Genomic DNA, 16,199 nt, shown 5'->3' on the forward strand with positions numbered 1-16,199 from the left:
AGTATAGAGATAGAAATTACAAACTCGATTTTTAACGTGGTTTGGTAAGCCTATATCCACAGCTCAAGTATTAAACCGATCTTAAGTGTTGTATTATTTACTAATACAAGCCAAAGATTGCAATGTCCTTGATGAATCCTTACTAATTAAAGTGATTTGGCAATCCTTTTCATTACTTGAAGAAATATCCTCTTTAAGATTTTTCACCTCGGTGATGTACCTTACTATTGACCAAAAGCTTTCTACTTAAACTCTTAAAGGATTATAATTGATTTGAAATGTAACAACAATATCTCAAAGAGTAGATAATACAATTGAAGCTTATATCCATATAGTTCACTCAATAACACTTATAATGTATGAAGGTGTTTAAGTGTAGTGAGTGTGAGAATTTATACTCTTGTGTAAGAATATGAAGGTTTTAATGTATAAATATAAGTATGACTTAAGATTAATGATTTGAAGTTGTTTTTGTTTTTAAAATATCTTTTGTGTGTGTATTGATCTTTATATGTAATTCTACAATTAGACAAGTTATATAAATGTTTCTAGTAGAAACTAGTTGTTTTAATAAATCATTGATGGAATTACAAACGGTTTTATTTATCAATGATATGACATAATCACCGATAGAAGGATGTTGGTAAAAAAATTTTGTTTAGTGTACTTTTTTCATTTATAAATCCGTTTCTGATGCTATCAGCAAATGTTTTCTCAACTAAATTAGTGTTTAACTACCAAGAGACTATCAGTAATATGCAAAAATCTGGTTGTGTAACTTCTCGAGATCTCAAATTTGTTTAGTGTGAAGTATTTATAGCTACAGCGTTGATCAATAGAAAACATTTTGTTTAATCATTCAACAATGAGAACTGTGGCAGATATTCTTACATGATTCAACAGAATTATGGAATACACTTTGACTTGACAAACACTGTCTATCATGTTATTCAGAACATGAGAGGATCTCAATATGAAAGAAAGATGGAAAAAGAGAGCCCCCACGCCCCCCCCTCTTTTTTTTTGTGTTTAACAGAGGACTTAAAGTTTGGGACACCTCATAAGTTTTGAATATGCGAGGCAGCTAGTTTGAATCAGAAATGAGTTGGCTAAAAAGCCTTGGCTGTAAGCCCCCCATCAACACAAATAACTTGCCCATTGATATACGAAGCAGTAGGAAGGCAGAGGAATACCACCAGTGATGAAACCTCATTAGGCTCTCCAATACGGCTGATCGGAATTCTAGAGAACATGTCGCTATATGCCTCTCCAACGTCAGGATCGGCCTACAGTAAATTAAAATACAAGTTAAACCTGTGTAATACAAGCTTGGAAGGCTTGTGTTTCTGAAAGTGACTAATTTAAGGAAGCCTGCAAAACTGAATAATCTATTGATGCTTAGGTGTTCTAACATAAATCATGTACACATGAGGGGAGAAATAGTACAGATTGATCTTGTCCAACCGTGGTTCTGATACCTCCTGGTGCAACAGTATTTGTGCGAATATTGTCCTTTGCCCATTCACATGCTAAATTCCTTGTCAATTGGTTGATTGCTCCTGAAAATTTTGTTGATTTTTGCTATTGAAAACCAGCAATCTGTATATGGGAAAAATTGTTCAAATTTTAAGCCATCCAACGTAGGAAGCATACCTTTTGTCGCTGAATATACTGATAGCATAGGTAAAGCTACGATGCCAGCAACAGAGGAAATGAACACAATATTTCCGTTTCCTGATGCTTTCAGAAGTGGATGTGCAAGTTGACAAAGATGGTAAGGAGACTGAAGATTGGTATTCATTATGAATGAATAGTCTTCAAGAGTATAATCTAAAGATTTTCGGAGTATGGCTGTAGCAGCATTGTTCACCTAATCATTCAGAGAACGATATTGTTACAAGCACGGGAAAATTTAGAATGGTACATGGAAAATTGGAGAAGAAAAAAAGAAGATGAAGAAGATCTGGTATAACAAGATTCCGAAACTTTGTGTCCATTTTTTTGACAAAATCAAATTACAAACCCACCGAAGACAGAAAGAAAATCATGTAAACCTTTTAGCCTGGAACCATTTTATCTTGGTTTTAGATCATCGATAACCTTCAGAATTGACACGAGTATGCAAGATTATTTCCTTCTCATGTCTGGTCCTTCAACTTAAAACTTTTGGTAACTGCAGTCATCAGTATTCACTATGGTCTTACTATGACAAAGACGCAGTAAAGTTGCGTGGTAGGAAGCAGGAAAATGACCTTGATGAGTCACGAACAACCTTAAATTAAGAGAATATCTTCGGTACGTCAAAAACACTTTAAACATCCAGAGTCTAGTATAAATCAAATTTTAATTAACCATGTTAACTTGTCATGTCTCATGTCTCAAGAAACATGAGAGCACTCATTGGTTATGCACCTCCCACCAAGCTTGGCCTCCAGATATTTGGTTAGTTTTCTTCTTTTTTCTCTTTCACATAGGAGATGCTCGAATTTAAAACCTTACTGAAAATTGAGTAAAATATGATTGAAAAATATGGAATAGCTGGTGGACAGTGAACTTACAAGGATATTGAGCTTCCCATCGAAAGCAGAGGTGACGGAACCAATCAGCTTCTGTCTGTCGTCTTGGGAACTAAGGTCACAAACCGAGCCCCTGACATTAAACCCTTTAATTTCCCATTCTTTTATCCTCTCATTGAGCTCTTTCTCGTTGCGTGAGCAAGTATACACTCTTGCCCCAAATCCTGCCAGTTCTTCTACAATCGCAAATCTGATTCATCAAAAACAGTAATCAGCTATCTAAGGATTGAGACAGGAAATAATTAAAAAGGGCAGAGATAAGTTAGAAAGAGAACTAACCCAATGCCTCTGGTTCCACCAGTGACTAGTGCGGTCATACCCTTGAGAGACCACCTTTGCTCCCTGCAACCCATCTCTGTTTCTGCCATGATTATTTTTGTCTACCAGTATTTCTACTCTGTTGCTCCAACGTAAGATAAAACAAAACGATGAAAATGAATAAACAAAGGAAACGTGAATCCCTAGATGAGGAGAGAAATGGTTTACAAGCAATTACACAAGTAGGATGTTTAGTGCTTTGCGTTATTTATGGTGAGGGCACATGTCGCCAAAATACTACTGGCCGGCTTCTGCAACAGAGACACAAACTAGAACAGTGCAACAATATTTGCATTTAAAAAATATTATCTTCTACTCAAACCAACTAGGAAGTGCCACGTGTGATTATGAAGTACCAGTTTCGGCGCAATGATCCCCCTCAGTATTAGGCTACTGATTTTGAACAAAATAATCCAACTTGTTTAGTTTATTCCTCGTGCTGCATTGCGATATTGAGTTTTTCTTTTTTTCAACACAAAAAAGTGCGGGTATTGTAAGCTTTTTTATTATAAAGAAATTTTATTTTGTTAAAAGTTTGTTTTAATTAATATAATTTAAATAAATTATGGGTAAATGGAAATTTAATTTTAAAGAATTCTTGATTTTTTAAAATTTATTTTTTAATTTATATTTTTTTTTGATAATAAATGAGTGAATTATATATATATAATAGCCCCATCAACTAGGCGGAACTGAACAAAAGATAAAATACAATGGGAATATAAAAAAATAGAGAAGACCAAAAAAAAGGGTGAAGAAAAAATTCATTATAAACATCAAATATTGATAATGATGAGAATTAATTATAATGGCTATACATTTTTTTAATTTATAATGGCTAATCAAATATTGATAATGATGAGAATTAATTCTTATTAATTTTTTTAATTTTTTAGCTTCTAAAATTCATTATAAAAAGGGTGAAGAAAAAATTTTCAACTTGAATTTTTTATATTTTACATGCTCTCCTCATCTCTTTTTTAATATTTTTCTTTTTATTTTTATGCTTAGTATTGTTAAAAATTTTAGAAGATATATTATAAACATCCTAGTTATATAAGTGAGGAGCAATAAAGTCTTAAAAACATATGATTCATCATTGACAACAACAAAGCTCTCATTACTTTAAAGTCTTTCAACAAGTAAATACTCTCATTTGTTTTAATTTAAGCCTAAGTATTTTTATTATTAATATGCATGGTAGTACTTTGAATTAATATCAATTGCAAATTTGATTATATGCTTAGTATGTATGTTAGTATTTTTATTTTGAAAGCATATTTTCCATTAGTTATGCTTTTACTTGCTTATAGTTTTAAACATGTATAAACTCTAGGTTCTTATTGGACGTCCTTTGTTTAGCATGACCTTATAATAATAATCTAAATATCTTTCCTCACTTGTCTATAACTAACACACACACACACACTCTGATTTACAATTTTAACTACAAAGTAAAATGTTTATATTTATATTTAATAAAATAAATTGAGAATTATATATATCAATAAATGACAATAAATGTATTAATTTCAATTAAATATCAAGTCATAAAACTAAGATAATGATGTTATTTATTAATTTTTTGTGTGAAATTAAGCATTAACTCAACATGAAAACTTATTCTTAACATCATGAAAACCTCATATAAAGTCAACCAAAATAAAACATTAAACTTAATCCCAAGTTAATTTAATATAAAAGAATTAAATTGAGAATAATAAAGTCAAATAAAAAAAACACTAAGAAATAAAGAAAAAAAAACATTATTGGTAACTATTGCAACCCACAATATTATGTCTTTTTTATATGTTACATTTCCTTTATTTTTTAATATTTCTTTCATTGTCTATTTACCAGGTTTTTATAATCACAGACCTCATTTCATGCTTTATGTAAAGTTAATTTTATAAAATTGAACTACAATTATTAAATGGAAAGAAAAAAAATCCAATTAAAAAAAATGCTTGTTGATATAAAAAAGAGTTTGAATAACCCAGTAAAAAAAGAAATACAAATAAGAAAAGATTCAAGTAGGTTGACATTTCATATCAACACTATTTCTTACTCAATCTTTTAATGTTTTATATATAATATATATATATGTATATATATATATTAACTACAGCAATACGTATAGAGTCATCAGTAGGTTGCCGGCAAATCAAGTCATAGCATCATAACGGGAAGAAGCCATTTGTTTGATCAGTTCACTCCAGCTGCCAGAGAGCATCTTAATTTGGATTGAGATCATATATTGTGAAGTTGACCATAAAAATATAATTAAGGGCAAGGGAAAGGTCGTCCCTTTCCTCTTTATTTTTATTCATCGTCTGTACTCATCAGCAACAAAATCGTCCCTTTCACAACTGCATACTTGCACTCTATGTTTAATGGAAATGTTATAGGTACAATCAATTAATTTATTTGCATGAACGTCTTTTCCGATGGATCGAAATACGGATAGATATAAACAAGTTAAGGTTAATTACCTCATTGATTGCTGTTTATGATTAGTATCTCAAGACACCTAAGACAAATACAAAATATATAAACATATTTAATTGGAGATGGAGATAAATCATAGAAAAAAAGAAGAGTAGAGGGCGACATGTTCCATTTATTATTATTATTTTTTATCTTGATATAATAATCAAAAGATTCTTTAAATACTAGCTAGTAATAGAATACACTCCCCTTTTTTTATATGGTTTTTCTAACAAATGAAATTTGAGTTGTTTTATTTGTGGATTTGATCCAATAATTCGTGTCCCTGCTTTTCAATTTTTTTTGAATATTTGTTTTAAGAATATTGAATTTCTTTCTCTATTTATACAAAAATTAAGAATATAAAATTTTAAAATTATTTTTATTAGAAATGGACACTTATTAATCATCTTGGTTCAATTTTATTGACTAATAGTCGATTTTGATGGAAGAATCACATCATAGACATTGTATAAATGTGTAAAGACTCAATCAAATCAAGAAATAATAAAGGAATTTAATTTTAAAAATCAACCTCAAATTATACAAAATGAATGGTCATTTAGGTGGCGCAAGCATCTAGCTAGCTATATTTTTTTTTTGAATTATAATATTTATTAATTATTAAAGAATTAGCGATAACATTCATTATTATTATTATTTTCATATAGCAAAAATATCATCCTTCAATTCAAATTACCAGCAATAATATTCCAGAGTATAATATTGATTCTAAACATTCATGATTTGCCTTATATCCTCTAAGAGTATTTTTAGTGTTATGTTGTTGCTTGCTTTTAATATCTTTTAATCTGAAAATTAGTTAGTTGACAAAAAAAAAATATATTCTTCACTCACTCCTTCATGTGTTTATATATATATTTTTTTGTGTTTCACTCAAATATAGACTTTTTACTCAAATATGTTCGCTGTACTTTTGTTTTATCTCACTTTTCTTCAACTCTTACGAAAAGTCTGATACCAATTGATGTACACTTCTTGATCACGTGGTCAAGTATCCTCGAACCAACAAAGTAGATAACAACCCGAAAAACTAAAAATCAAGTATAATAGAATATTGACTCTGAGAGTAACTGGTAACTAAGACTCAAAGTATTGAAAATTTATATATGTGCATTGTTTACAATCTCCTCATATTGGCCTATTAAGTTATATAAATTGATTGGTTAGTAATCATTACTATGATATTGTTAGTTGGATCAATAATTTTGCTTCCGCTCTTTCTAATCCATTGTTTTAAATCCTTTAATTACTACGATCGCTCTTACATATATCATGTTCATCAAGCTCATCCCCACTTGGCGGTAATTTTAGGTGATGGTTCAGGTTTGAAAATTTCTCACACTGACTCTTTATCCTTACAATTTCCCAAGAAAATATTTCAGTTACCTGATACATTGTGTGTTTCATATTTGTGTAAAAATTTAATCTCAGTTCATCATCTCACAAAACACAACGATGTCTTTGTTGAACTTCATCCTTTCTATCTTTTAGTGAAGGACAAACACACAAGGGTGATTCTACTAAGAGGAACATATAGCAATGGTGTGTACGCCTTCCCGAAACCAATGGTGTCACCCTCCTCTAAATTTCTTGCTTTGGCTCATGAAAGAACTTCCACTGATGGCTAGCATAAACGTCTTGGATATCCTTCTCATAAAATAGTCGCTCATCTAGTCAAGAATTTTTTTCTTCCAGTTTCATCTTCCGAACTTTATTCCTTATGTAATTCTTGCTCTATCAATAAAGTACATCGATTTCTTTTTTGTCAGAATAGTCTCACGAGCCAGGCTCCACTTGATTTAATTTACATTGATGTATAAGGACCTGTCTCTTCCACTGGCATTGATGGTTCTCGCTATTATGTCATCTTTGTAGATCATTTTAGCAAATACATTTGGTTATATCTGATGGCCAAAGAGTCTGATGTCTCGACAATCTTTCCACGTTTCAAAAAATTCATTGAAACACGGTTTCAAACAAAGATACAGTTGCTCTATTCTGACAATGGTGGTGAATTCATTACTTTACTATCAATTTTCTCAACCAGTGGGATAAATCATTATACCACCGCCCCTCATACCTCACAACAAAATGGTATCACTGAACATCGACATCGTCATCTTGTTGAAACAGGTCTTACTTTACTTCATGATGCCAAACTTGATCTTTCCTACTAGCCACGTGCGTTTCACATAGCCTCATATCTTATTAATCATCATGCTATCCCTCTCTTGCAAAATCACTCTCCTTTTGAATATTTTTTTGGTCAGCATCCAAATTACCTTAAACTAAGAAAATTTGGGTGTCTCTGCTACCCTCTCACTCATCCCTACAGCACCAACAAACTTCAGCCAAAATCTCGCCATTATGTTTTTCTAGGCTATTGTCAAACTCAAAATGCATACAAATGCTTGGATGTCACCACTAACAGACTATTTCTCTCCTGTCATGTTCTTTTTGATGAAAACTGGCAAGTTCCCCCCATCCCACCTGATGTGTCCTTGTCATCATTGTCCCCCTCTTCCTCACCTTTTTTTGTTACTGTTCAATGCCTTATATATACCATCTAAAAGTATTTTTGGTGCCCTGTTGTTTGCTTGCTTTTAACATCTTTTAATTTGAAAATTAGTTAGTTGACAAAAAATATATATTTCTCACTCACTTTTTCACGGGTTTACAGTTCTTTTGTGTTTGACTGAAATATAGACTTTTTCGCTCAAATATACCCGCTATGCTTTTTTTCTCTTATCTCACCTTTCTTTAACTCTTGCGAAAATGATTTTAGAAGCCTAACTCTGGTATCAACTGTTGTAGACCTCTTGATCAGGTAGTTAGATAACCCCCAACAAAGTAGATAATAACCTGAAAAATCGAAAATCAAGTATAATAGAATATTGACTTAGAGGATAACCTTGTAACTAAGATCCAAAGGTGTTGAAAATTTATATTTGTTCATTGTTTTCAAACTCCTCATATTGACCTCTTAAGTTATCTTAAGTTACATAAATTGATTGATTAGTAATCATTACTATCATATTGTTAGTTGGATCAACAACTTCCGCTCTTTCTAATCCACTGTTTTAAACCCCTTAGTTACTAAGATCACTCTTACATATATCATGTTCATCAAGCTCATCCCCACTTGGCGATAATTCCTTCACACTCTTAGATTCTTTTCTTATCTCAACCTTAATTCCACTATGATCTTCTCCCTCAATAAAAACCTATTATCACCCTCATCTGATGGTAAGTAATCATAATCGAAGTTTTCGCGTGTCATAATATAAACTTCTATCATTATATTTATTAGACTGTTTAGACTCATCATTTTCACCATATTGTGGTCCTAATTAAGTGGTTTCAATGCCAGCCCAACTTTAATCACTACTTTCTTCTACTGTGGTCCTTTCTTCTTCGATCTAGTCCCTAATTCCCCCCCTTGTATATCTAAATGAAACTCTCTCTTTACATTCCTTTAATAAAACCTATTCAGTTTTTGAATACCCGACTCCTCAAAATTCCCACTATCCATCGCGCACCTCATCAACCATGTCAATATATTTCCTCCCATCAATACTCCAAACCATTCTTACGAGTTTACATGGTCACTAAATTCTTATTCCTAACAGTTTCAGTCCTAACTGTTTTTCTACGAACCCTAGTAATAATAGTATCATGGTAGGAAAGTACTTACGAGTAGGGGGGCCTACCATTATTTGGATTTCACAATAATACATGTTATCGGTTAGGGTCCTCATGGATAACAGCCACATTTACATTAGAGAAGTCATTACTAAAATAGTTGACTTATACATAGTAAAGTTTAAATAATTGGAAAGTTTGTCCGTTGCACTTGTAAGTGCTCACATGGATCTGCCCAGAAAGCAGTGATCCAACGCTGTCTCACAAGTTGTAAATGCTCACAACGTATTAAATTTCTAGCCGTTCTTCCTCTGACAGTTCAGTTTGGTGGAAAGAGTAATGGATAACTGCTGGAAGAAGGGGAAGGGGATAATGAATAGGAATTGTAAGTAAGTTGAAATGTTGGCAGAGCATGCGAGCATCCATTTTTTATTCGGTCAGTTTATATGTTCGTTAATTAATCTATAAATTCTAAAATTAACAATCATATAAACACATTCAGGATCATGAAACTGGAGACAAGTGTAGCGACAAATAATTTGGAGGCATGGGAGTACAAGACTAGGCTTTTCCATGCTCAACCAAGTAAACTCAGACCTAGTAAAAGTAGGCCGAATATCATTTTCCAGGCCCAGTTGATCGGTTCAAGAGCCTTCTGAAGCCCTTTGCTTAATCAAATATTATAAGGCCCCGTTTATTATGTGGTGGGCTAGTTTCTGGCTCTCGATTCGAGGAAGTCACACGTCTCAGGACCAAGTCTTTTCTTTTCGAGTTTCACAGGCAACGTCCATGGCTACCGCTCAACTCAATTGCCACTTGCCAACGAAAGATATTCTGCTTACTACTGTTTGTTTGATGTGCGGAAACTGTTGGGCTGAAAGGAGAAAGATAGTCTCATAATATCTTCGTTGTAAAATAAGAAATTTGTTCAGGTAATCCTTAACATGATAAATAAATGTGATGCTTTTTCTATATATGCACATATATGTATATTGATATTCTATTTTATTTTAGTTTATTGGGAGTACTAGAGATGTCAATATATATCCATAAATTAGGTTTCTACTATATTTATATTACACTCATTATCTAAGAGGGTAAAATAAATAAATATTTATTATCCTATCTATCAAATTTATATTAATATTTCATTCTCTTTGGTTTAATGTAAACTTATTTTATATTATTTAAGTTTTATGAGATGCACATAAATAGACATATAATAGAAAAATAAGATTAAGCTATTTTTTTTAAAATTTCTATAGTAATGTTTTAGTATCTTGCTTAAGGGCTAATCAATTCATCTGCTCTTATATATTGGTTATGTTCGTTTCGCATTTGTTTTTTAAGAATTGTTCATTCTTATATGCTTTTATTACATTCATCTGCTCTTATAAATCCTCTAAATTTTCAGGTTTTTTGCTTTTTTCAACAATCTGTGTTATATATATAGACACATCCATATATCTACGGGCATGCATGTTTATGGGCACATACTTAGTTGTCTATATGTGCTATCAAACATCCATCTTTAATTTGGTGAATGATTATTTATTTGTTGGCTGAAATTCATTCATGAGCTTTATTACGTACGTAACTTTCTATTCGAGGAATTTGGATAGTTGATGTTCAGAGGTGCATTTGCGCACATCAACTAAAAAGATAGCATCTACTCGCCATGATTTCATACCCTATGCATTGTGTATTTTTGTTTTCATATTGCATAGTTAACAACTTATTATTTCCCTTTGTAACATGTTTTTTATTGTTGAAATTTGTTTTCTTGCAACCCGTGAAATTTTAGACTCGAGTTCAATTAAAAAACCCAATTTATAACCAGTTTAATGATGAAAAACAAAAATCTTCATCTAAAAAATTTATCAAAGCAAAACAAAATAGTAATAAAAAGAATGAGCACCAAATCAAAAAAAAAATAAAGGATGGAATTAAAAAAAATCCAATTAAAAAATTATCTCAAATAAAAAAACAATAATCAAAAGAACGAGGACCAAATTTGATAAACTAAAAAAATTAAAGAATAATGAAATTAAAAAAAAAATTAAAATTTTAAAATTAATTACAGTAAAACAAATAGGAATAAAAAAGAAGCGATCAAATCCAAAGAAAAAAAAACTTGAAAGGCTAATTTGCAAACTTGAAGGGCTAGACACAAATTTCAAAGTGGAGAGAGAAAAGAAGAGAAAAACAAAATAGGTGTCAGTGCCATACTGGAGATTCGTTGACCACATGTGCTCCTAGTGAGGAAGAGGATGCCAAGACAAATTGAATGACGTGGCAAAACAATGGTTTATGCCACCTGAGTCAGCTACACGTATTGCCCGAAAACAACAGAGAGATTAATGCGTTGACGAGTGTAACACATGTGTCAATAAAATTTTTTATTTTTTTATTTATCAAAATACCACATTAGTCCTAGAACTAAATAATTATTATGTAGAAAATCATTGTGAAATGACGAATAAACCCCTGCAATCAAGTTTTGATAATTATTAATTTTAAAGGCAATAGAGTCATTATACTATGCTTAAAAAAATAAAATATAAAAAAAGCCCCTAGATCATTGTTAAGTTTTTTTTTCTTTTAAGGACAATCAAGTAATTTAATTGTGCAAAAAAATTACAAAAAAGCCCTTGGATAATAAAATAACTTTGTTAATCCATGTCAATAACTTTGTTTTTTTTTTTTTAATGTTGTGAGCATTACTTTTTTTTGTTTGGTGGTTTAAGGGGCATTTTTTTCTAAAATGAAAAAAAAGTACATAGGAAAAAATATTGTTATAAGAAAAAAATAAGAGGATGTGAGAGTAAAAAAATTCTTAAAAGGGTATATAGACACTATATAAGGATAGACGGATATATTGACTCAAATATATATTTTTTCTAGTAATTTTAAAGAGAATAAAGGTGAGTCTAAAAGTTATTTCTAAGATTGTTTAACAGGAGGTTATTTTAAAATTATTATTTTTTTAATTGCAATTAACCTCATTAATGCACATGGTTTTTCATAATGTTTGTCTTTTTCACAAAAGAAAGATATTAAATTAAATTAACATGTTATATATAGAAAAAAAAAATTGTACGACTAGTTTGACTAGTTTGTAGAGATCAAAAATCCTACAAATAAAGTGAAAGTTTTGTTTTCTATTTAGAAAATCTCCATTATTTTACGTACTATACCATCAATTCAGGACGATGAGAGTAAAAAGTAATTTTCACATTCACTTTTGCATCCTTAAAATTTACTCAAATAGTGAATTAATTTCTATTTTTTAACCTCCTATCATACACAATCTTACGGGTAAAATTAGATGAAATTTGGGAACACAAGGTCTAATGTGTCAAACTGAAACTCACAGGTAAAGAAAATGCGGCAGGATTTTCGTAGGAGGACGCACGATCAATCTGGAAACCCTCCAAAAATGGTACTTTTATTGGTATCAAACTGAGGAAACTGATTATTAAACTGCGCTGCAGTGTAGGTGGGGTAAAAGAAATTTAAATGTGAAAAAAAATATAGATATTGTTAATATATTTTTTGTGAAAAAAAAATTAAATCTTGTAAAAATTGATTCAATACAATCAAATAAACTTTATAAATTTAAAAGAAATATAAATTAACTTCCTTGTATATGGTCATTTCTGATGATTCAGTACTTTGGGATGAAATTTTTATAGATTATTTTAAATGTATTTCAGGGATTGGAAGGGAATACGTTGGATGGAGGTAAACATGGCTTAATTAGCTTGGATAGAACAGCGAGCTTCTTGTTTGAGAATGTGTGAAACGACTCACTGCAGCTTACTTTAGTGAATTTATTTAATAATCATTATCACATGGTTTAAGCTTGTTGGGTCTATGATACTCTACCGAAGTGAGAATATTCATTAGACTGTTTGCTGATGAGAATATTTCCTTTGGATTTCGCTTTATAATTTAGCTTTTTTATCTACATTTAGAAGATGAATTATCTTTATATCTGTGATAAAAAGATCACAATAGAAAGTGTGGCCAGAACAAAGAAGATCACATGTGAAAAAAGAAAAAAGAAAAAAGAGATCTTTCTAAAGATAATATGAAGAATGGCTAAAGAGCCATGATGAAGAATGTTCAGCAGCAACCAAACAAGAAAAATGTAGATAAAATTAATGACAGCCACGAGTTCTTTTTGAATTGAAGAGATGCCATGTATATTGTTCATGTAATATGAACAATGGCTAATGCTTTTATGTTGTTTTAGTTACATGTTTATATTCTCAATGAAAAACATTAAAAAAACTAGGATTTCATTAAAGTTATCAAATAAAATCTAGTATGGCCGAGTCTCTAAAAAAACCCAAAAAAGATGTTTTTGCATGTTTTAGTATTTTATAAAATATTTGTAAAAAAAAAAACATTTTACATGTATTTTTTGGTTTCATAAAACAATTTATAAAACTCATTGGAACTTGACCCAAATTAAAACGCCTATTAGGCATTCATACCCAAATCCTTAAAAAACCATCATGTTTTCTCACAAACCATATACAAAATATTTTATTGTTCACTTTTCATATTTAAGGTAAATAGACTCAACAAGGGACATTGCCTTGGATATTAAAAGAATTAGTACATCGCGTACTCCTGATTTTCAAATAACAAGATTCTCAAGTACTCTTGATTTTCAAATAACAAGATTCTCAATCTAACATTCACTGAAAAACAAAATTGAGAATATTAAAAAAACTTTTAGTCTAATATCAACAAATATTATGAGTGAAACTCATATGTCATTAGACAAATGAATCTCATTGAGACACCTTTTATGGACTTCTTTTAGGTTTTAGATTAGGTTCAATGAGCTCAATATAAGTCCATGGATAATACAATGACATGACTTGATCAATAGTTAGTCACATGTTATGATCAGGAATGATCAACTTTAAAACTGTTAATTTACCAAGTGTTATTCAAAGATAATAAATGGGAGTGACAAAAATAAATTAGATTATAGAAATATTAGATTTAACCAACAATCAAGGTTTAACTTGTTATAGTAAATTTATTATTGTCATATAGATATATCACTAGTAAATTATGCACAACAAATTGCAAAGAATAAAAGACAATATTTGCAATGCAACATACCTCATATATGATGTTTTAAGGTAAATTAATATTTCTTTTAGCATAATTAATCACTTACCTTAGATATTTATTAATCAGTTAAAATTTCTAGTAATTATAATACAACATACCTCATATATGATTCTTCTATTTGTAGGCCCAATAATTCTTGTAATATCATAAACATAATAATGATGCACAAAAATTCAAAAACGTACTTGACCATCACTTTATTATATAGGAAGCTGGAGTGTGAACATATTCCATATGCACGAAGATCATGCGATTGCTATATATATATATATATATATATATATATATATATATAGCATATTGGCAGAAGCTGACAACTATAACAAATCATGGAACACTGACGTCTATATATATATATATATATGCTCCTATCTTGCCGTGTCGGTTAGCTTAGCTTGGAGGACTATTATCTAATTATATCTTTTAATTTATCCATCAATGTCAAACAAGGTAACCTCCACAAGCAATTTAGGGGGCCTCTCTTTCACATAATGTAACATACAGTAAATATGTTTTTTTAAGGACGAGGATGGTGATATTCAACCAAATATATTCTACGTCCTAGATTTCTTTTTATTTCTTTATTAATGAGTCGTCCAAATTCGGAGTATATTTTAGTAGAATGGAACCTAGCTAAGTCTTGCTAAAGACATTAGGGTGAAAAGTTTTCTAAAGTGTTTTATTTTTATTAATTAGCGATGTTATGGTTTATTGAATTGAAATCTGTTGATCACGTAGAAGATTGTGCAGATCACGTAGAAGATGGTGCAGCAACTAAAAATCAGGCCAAACCTCAGCAAGCGGAGAAGACATAACAATAATTCTAGACCTTTAGTTTCGGTTCTGTTAAATGCCTTGATTTACGTTTTCAGATTCTACTTTTGAATTTTGTATAGCAAATTAGTAGGAGTGATTTACTCACAATTGTATTATAAATATTTAGACTCTGTACACAACAAACAATTGAAATAAGAAAACAATTCTCCTCATCTGTCTCTGTGAAAGTCTACATGGTATCAGAGCCAACAACTTACATTCTCTCATAAAGATTCTTCTCTGTCCATTACTTACATCTTCTCCTTCTAAACTCCTTTCTCAGATTCCTCTTAGCCACCTTGGCCGCCTCTTCCCATGCTTCCCTTACTTCTGACAACACTCTACCTGTCTTCAATCCTTCTTCCAGCATCAATATCACCAAACTTACTCGCACCAATTTTCTAAATTGGAAAGCGACCATGCTTCCCTATCTCAAAGGTCAAAAAGTGTTTGGCTATGTTAATGGCACTATTAAAATGCCTGCAAAGGAAATTCCTCACAGTGATGGCACCATGCAATCAAACCCAGCCTTTGATATATGGGAAACTCAAGACAATCTTCTTCTCAGTTGTATTAATGCCTCTCTTACTGATGATATACTCATGCAAGTAGCACAATGCACTACTTCTCATGCAGTTTGGATATCTCTTCACACCACCTTTGCTACACAATCAAAAGCTAAGGCCATCCAAATCCGTTCGCAGCTTGCTACTGCTTGTAAAACTACTCAGTCTGTTACCGAATATTTCTTGTATGTGAAAAAGCTCTCTGATGAACTTGTTATGGCAGGTCAAGCACTCAAATGTGATGAAATTATCACATACCTACTCACTGATCTAGGACCTGAGTATGATTCTCTTATCACCACCATTTCAATTAAAGAAAATGTCACCTTAGAAGAGGTGTACTCTATGCTGCTCATTTGTGAGGCACGTGTGCAGCATCATCAACAAGCTCTCCTGTCTGCCATACCATCAGCTAATGTTGCTACCAAGCAACAATCCTTTTCTGGATCCCGTGTCCGCAACAACAATTTTACCTTCCGAGGCAAGGGGCGTGGCCCTTCCTCCTTTCATGGTAGAGGTAACTTCCAAACTGCTTCTCGTCCAAATAACAACTACACTAATCTTTGGTGTCAGCTCTGTGATAAACCTGGCCATACTGCGGCTCGTTGCTTTA

At 31.3% G+C, this 16,199-nt stretch overlaps 1 protein-coding gene across 1 annotated transcript; it reads right to left on the reverse strand.

Annotated features, from left to right (window-relative positions):
- Positions 1–1,014: 1,014 nt before the first annotated feature.
- LOC133689094 (tropinone reductase homolog) lies at positions 1,015–3,166 on the reverse strand. The gene is made up of 5 exons (XM_062108828.1): positions 2,856–3,166; positions 2,559–2,766; positions 1,654–1,870; positions 1,447–1,559; positions 1,015–1,286 (listed from the first exon to the last, which is right to left on the reverse strand). The coding sequence occupies exons 1-5, from the start codon at positions 2,942–2,944 to the stop codon at positions 1,110–1,112; spliced, it is 804 nt and encodes a 267-aa protein (XP_061964812.1). The 5' UTR covers positions 2,945–3,166; the 3' UTR covers positions 1,015–1,109.
- Positions 3,167–16,199: the final 13,033 nt, after the last annotated feature.

This window comes from Populus nigra, chromosome 3 (genome assembly GCF_951802175.1).
Source record: "Populus nigra chromosome 3, ddPopNigr1.1, whole genome shotgun sequence".
Taxonomy (NCBI): domain Eukaryota; kingdom Viridiplantae; phylum Streptophyta; class Magnoliopsida; order Malpighiales; family Salicaceae; genus Populus; species Populus nigra.